At 39.3% G+C, this 6,000-nt stretch overlaps 1 protein-coding gene across 26 annotated transcripts in view; it reads right to left on the bottom strand.

The window, feature by feature from the left end:
* Positions 1-644: 644 nt before the first annotated feature.
* rims2a (regulating synaptic membrane exocytosis 2a) overlaps positions 645-6,000 on the bottom strand; it is a 78,954-nt gene continuing 73,598 nt past the window's right edge. For all 26 annotated transcript variants that reach the window (XM_020611628.1, XM_020611632.1, XM_020611610.1 and 23 more), the window contains 5 exons: positions 4,137-4,278; positions 3,783-3,895; positions 3,522-3,623; positions 3,263-3,402; positions 645-3,146 (listed from right to left, as the gene is read on the bottom strand). In XM_020611628.1, the coding sequence (XP_020467284.1) occupies positions 2,943-3,146; positions 3,263-3,402; positions 3,522-3,623; positions 3,783-3,895; positions 4,137-4,278 (701 nt within the window). In that variant the 3' untranslated portion in view covers positions 645-2,942. The remainder of the gene's footprint in view (positions 3,147-3,262; positions 3,403-3,521; positions 3,624-3,782; positions 3,896-4,136; positions 4,279-6,000) is intronic.

The raw sequence follows: 6,000 nt of genomic DNA, 5'->3' as shown, positions 1-6,000 counted from the left end.
AATAATAACTTAAACAGAAATGAAAGAATGAATGACCCTTTCTGTGTTTAGTTTTAATGTAGGGTTCAAACAGAAAATCTTTGAAACCATGCTGAAATGAAACTATCTGATCACTGGAGCTGTAACGCACTTGCCCCTGAGCTTTATTCATGAAGATGATTGTGTCAAAAACTAAGCATTTGCACGACCATATTGTCATGACTTTAATAAGCAAATTTCACTTTTCAGTTTATTTTAAAAGGGAGTTTCACTCTTATGTATGAAGTTTAGTTTAGTGGCTTGATCAGATAGCAGAGTTATAGAGAGTTCAGATTATTAGAAAGCCTGCAGTGCAAAGTAGGTTTAACTAAGAAAATATGCTGATGACTTGCATTATGTGGAACATAGTTCCCAGCATCATCGTAGCTTGATCTGTCTTGAAAAAAATCTGCCTATCTGCCAGTTCTTTGTTCATGTGTGTTTCACGCACTTGCCAGAATTGTGGAAGTGAAATAAGATCTGCTGCAGTGTTTCCTTTACTTCTTACATAATTTCATTGAAGGTTTTATAAAGAGCATATTGTATACTTGTGTGTGAATATGTGTGTTCATCTTTCATCACCCAACACTTGGCATCAGTGTAATATTAATTTTTTTTATTTTTAATTTGAAAAATAACTTACATAAATCTCTGTACTCAACCATACTTTACCAAGACATAGCCTTGGCATTAACACATTGCACCAAGAAGACAAAAAGAAAAGGCATTCAAGGATAAATAACTTATGTCTTTGTTATCACATGAGGCATTTTTCCTGTTCCAAAGGAGTCTATCAGTCTATTCATGGTAGTGTGTTTATTCAAATTCTGACATCTAAAGACATATGCAATGAAAATTGAAATGAAAATATATATATACTGTAGCTTGTAACAATGTTTTCTTGGGCGTTAAAACACATTTACGTCGTGTGGAAAAGAAATAATGCCTCAGTTCAATTTCATTCAGACATACTGCAACTATAAGATTCATATACTTCCCAGACATAAGAAGTATTTGTAATTACTAAAAATAGAAAATAAAAAATAAACTGGTCTTGGCTTTTAAATAAAACTAACAAAAATATAGTAAATTAATTTCATTTTCATTAAAACAAAAAAAAAACAGTTCCTGTGGCAATATCCTTTGCTATATGAACTAGTGATTAGCTCATCTTCACAAACAGCGCCTGTAAAATTGAACCACAGCAACACACATTCCTTGCATGTTTGCTGCCCCTTGATTAGACCTCTTGCTGTACCAGTACAGATTATTTTTGCATGTTTGTCAGCAATACTGAAATAAAATACACTTGCAATCACAACTGTTTCTTCAACCTCCATTAATTAGAAAATATTTTCCTTGTCACTTTTTTTTCCTCAAAAACCTGAAAGAAAATATGATCTTGAGGGTGGAATGTTTTTGTTCCAACTTCAATAACTGGCCGTGGAAGACCAAGAACCAATTTGCTGCAGAGTTCAGTTGAAGGTGAAGGAGAAAAGTAATGAAGTTGACATGCACTGTACAAGAAACTGCAAAAAATCCAAACATTTTCTTTATCAAAACATGCTGAGTTACTGTAAGGTGTGCCCAAGCCATGTTGCAGAAAATCCTTTTCAACATGCTTGTCAAACAAATCAAATCCAAAATAAAATACATAGTGAAACAATACAGAGGTGTAAAAGAACCGACAGTCCTAAAATCTGGACAAGAATGGTAGCAATGACCAGTACAATGAGAAGTACCCTGGGACAAGGAAGAAAAAGAGAAACATGTACAATTTGCACATAATGTTTATCTTTATAAGGCATAAGCCTTTTACAATAAAATAAATAATTAACATTTATTTTCATTATCAGTTTTTGTCACATAAACATTTTCTGTTAAGTAACTCCAAAAGTTTCTGTTAGGTTTCCCTTATCTGCACGTCTGCGAAACGCAGACTTGTGAATGGTCTAAAGAATAACAATGTCTTTTTTAATCACAATGTTGCATTCGCTCCCCTTGAAAACCATGCACTAATTAAAATTATTCTTGAAAAATAATATAAATTGTTGAAAATGGCTGATCCGTTTTATTTTTCTCTATCTTTTTTGCAAGTTGCAGCCTCAAGAAAATAATTTTCTTTTTTTATTCAGCTAAATTTGTGTCCATGCAAATGAAGTAAAAGGGAAAAAATATTTTTTTTTCTAATTTATTTTTCATACAATATATCAACAGAGAAAGAAAGATAGTAGATTGTACATTTTTTTTAGGGGGTTTGGATTGTTACTGTAGATTCTGGAGTGCTGATGTGAGCCACGTCAGGTGATTAACCAGTACAGTTTTATCCAGTACATAAACACAGAGTACGTGGGGCATTTCTTTTGGGTTCTGGGGAGCGTGGATACAAGCTGGGACATACCTCACCCAAGTCACGGTCTGCAAGAACCCCATCTACACAGCTAGGTCTGTTGGCGTGGCGTGACCAAGCATTTTGTTAGGAACACTGTCGCCCCATTCAGATACAAGTACATTGACATATTAAAAAAAAAAACTGAAAGCAAAACAAAAAAATAAAAAAATCTAAGCAAAACATTTATTTTTCATTCAAAAAGGGCTTCTGTAGAACTTGTTTAGCAGTTCCCAGTACTGACCCCCATGGCTTCAAATTGGATGAAAACCTGGAACTGACAGATTCCTCGTGCTAAGGAGTTAATTCCAGCTTCCTCCAAAAAACAACAACAGCACCTGGCAGCCCCGGCCGCCAGGCGCCTGCAACACGCTTTACCATGTGCACGCTGTGTGCGACATTTTTGCTCAAAATCACATCTGCACCCCTAGAAACAGGCTCAGAAGACACAACATCAAGCATGCAGTGTAACCGGGGAGCGTGACCTGGAATCGCAACACTGGCTGCTACAACAACGCTATCAGTCCACATGCTGCTATGATCGAGAGAAACTGTCCAGTGAGGACTGGGAAGCTCTTCTTGTCAGTGGGGCCAGCGTGGGGTCCACCAGTGAGGAAGGAGGAAAGAGCTTGAACCAGCCAATCACCATGTTGGACAGGTCCAACTCATCTAACAGTATCTGAACTGCTCCCATGAATGATTTATGGTCCATACGTCCATAGTCACCCCATACAATGACCTGCAAGGAAGAACACAAGGAGTTAAAACATTACTCAAAGTGTAGACATGGTAAGACTGATTCTAAGCTTTTACTTGAGTTACTGTACGACCTCACTGTCTAAAAGAATCATCTACCTGTAAAACCTTTCCTCCCGGACTCTCCTCAAACGGCAGTTGCTGCTGGTACAGAGGATCCAAGGTTTTTCTTGCTACTTTTGTTTTCTTTTTGGCTATGCAGACACCGTTTTCTAAAAGGTAGACCTTTACATATGGTGCTGAGAGCAGAGAAGAGCAAGTTTTATAAATTGTATCACTCACAATTTATCAACATTTACGACAAATTTATTATCAAAGTGTACAATGCCTGTAATGGTGGTGTGAGAACTTAAACTACCTGGCAGTGCCTTAGAACCTGGTTTTCCCACAAGGCCACGGGCTCTGATGACCTCCACCTCCAATGCTCCCTTCTTCTCCACCATGCCAATCTGGATGTCACCTGATCAATAAACACAATAGATTGATATTTTACGGTATGAAATCAGGATGAAACTTACAAGATGATTAATCTCGGTTCATTAAATTTACGATTCTACGTGCACATAGCTACTCCCAGGATGAAAGTAAAAGTACTGAATAAAAAGATTCCTGTTCTCACCCATAGATGGAGTAGCCAATGTCTGTCGCCCAACCAGCTGGGCAGGGCCCAGTCCATCCAGGAAGTCACTGAACTGGGCGTCTGAGGAGAGCCTCACCCCGGGGAAGATCAGACTGAAACAGAGGAACACACACTGTTTAGCACAGCACAGCCATCTTGAGTAAACAAGACAAAGCTTTAGGCCAACAGGTGGCTGTAGCCTATCTCATCTACGGAGGAATAGGAAAAGTGAAGCCTAATATGAGCCGTCAATCAAGTTTTGAACTCTTTGCTATGTATGTGCCAACTGTTCCCAGTAAAATAAGACTACAAGCTTTGTGACTGTCCTCAGAGTGTGAGTCCTTGTCTCCTTACTTTCCCTCAGAGCTGTAGCTGTTCATGCTGCCGTCTGTGGACTCCCGGCTGGCCTGCCGAGTCATCCTGCTCCTCATTTCCACCGCCAGACCTGTCTCTGTACTCCGCTGGATAGTGCTGCGCAGCTTCTTACCTCCGGCTTCTGCTCAAAGAACGACACATACCAAGAAAGAAAGAGAGAGAGAAAGAAAGAGGGACGTGAACTCTCAGTTATTTTGTGAGTCGCATTCACATGGATTATTACTCACATACCCATACTTTCAGTGGCTCATAGAAAAACTAAACACCAACATCAACTGAACTGGAAGCCATCTCTACACCAAGACATCTGTGTTATTTATTCCAGGAAGCAGCATAACAATTTTACTGCGACAATCAAACATCATCATCAGTTCCACAAGCTCTACAGAAATCTGGTTCTTTGTGTATCTATTGGGCCGAACAACATGTACAGCCCTCATGTGGTCTGTGCCAGATTGCCAGCCATCTTGTGGAAACTGTAGCGAGTCCACACTCCACCAAACACCCAATCTTAACTGATCCAAAACGACAGCCTGACACCCCCAATTAGCCCTGATGCTGCCCATCTCCACCCAGCTTCTCTGACATCCTGCATGGCCGCACCTGTGGCAGATATATACATACATACCTACACGAAAGTACACTATGAATGCTGCACTACTCAAAACACACCTGGCAATCACACACACACACACAGCATCACTACCATTGTATGTGTTATATTATATCTCAGTGAAAAAGAGGACAGCAATGTGCCTTCATTCTGAGCACAGAGCCAGTAATCAGAACATACAGCATAAATGCTTAGGAGCTTAAAATGAACTCAAGAGCTAAAACCCACAGTGTTGTTGCATTAGATAATTCACTTCATATTCAGCCATTAAGTCCTGTTAAACAGGTATTATAGCACCTGAAAAAGGTTTAAAATCATGTCATACATGGCTGTGCAACCAAAGATGAACTAACTAAATGTTATGACACATATCTATGGCTGTGCAACCAAAGATGAACTAACACTAAATGTTATGACATATATCACAGTTATGCAACTTCTTCTTCTTTTTTCCACAAATGAATGCAGAATAGCACCATTGTGTTATTTCCCAAAGGTCAGAGAATCATTGCAAAGCCATATGAAAGTAACAAGACAGAGTTTCACTTTCAGGTACAAAGTGATGGTAAACGATAGGCTACCTATTCATAGAGCCAGTATGATTTTCACCTTCTAATTTTGTGAATGTATGAATCATGTCTAGACCTGTACAGTATTCCTAATCACCAGTGGGCCCTCTGTGGTCCTTTCAGCCTTGAAACCTCAGTTATTCAGCCACCCTGCCTCCTCTTCCTGCTCTTCACACATTACAATAGAGAACACAACCTCAGAGGTCATCTCTGACGTTTGCAGCAAGCCGCAGCTCGTAGATCTCATCTGCCAGTCAGATGTTATCAGTGAACACTGATGTGCCATTTTCAAAATAGAGAATCGATTCTCCTGCTCTGCTCCACAAATCCTGACATGTAGGCGTTAGAGTTGCTGATTTAAATCACATGCATATGCTATCCTGCTTCTGTAATCTCAACACATAGGTAATTATAATGTGCAACCAAAGGCCGCTGAAACCATTCTCACTGCAAACTGTAACAGACTGATCCATAAATGCACCATGGCATAGACTTTCATTTAAAGGCTGTGAATCTGAAACAGTTCCCAGTTAGTGAAACAGTTAGTGACAAAAATACGCACACAACTGCATTTAAAGGAATGGCAAGTCTGGTAATGTGTCAAAGATGAGAGCATTATCAACACTGGTTGCACCGGTTACACTTGTGCTTTTGCTAAGCA

This window comes from Monopterus albus, unplaced genomic scaffold (genome assembly GCF_001952655.1).
Source record: "Monopterus albus unplaced genomic scaffold, M_albus_1.0 scaffold116.1, whole genome shotgun sequence".
NCBI classification, from domain to species: Eukaryota; Metazoa; Chordata; class Actinopteri; order Synbranchiformes; family Synbranchidae; genus Monopterus; species Monopterus albus.
The sequence above is the reverse complement of the archived record's forward strand: the minus strand, read 5'-3'. Positions and strand labels throughout refer to the sequence as shown.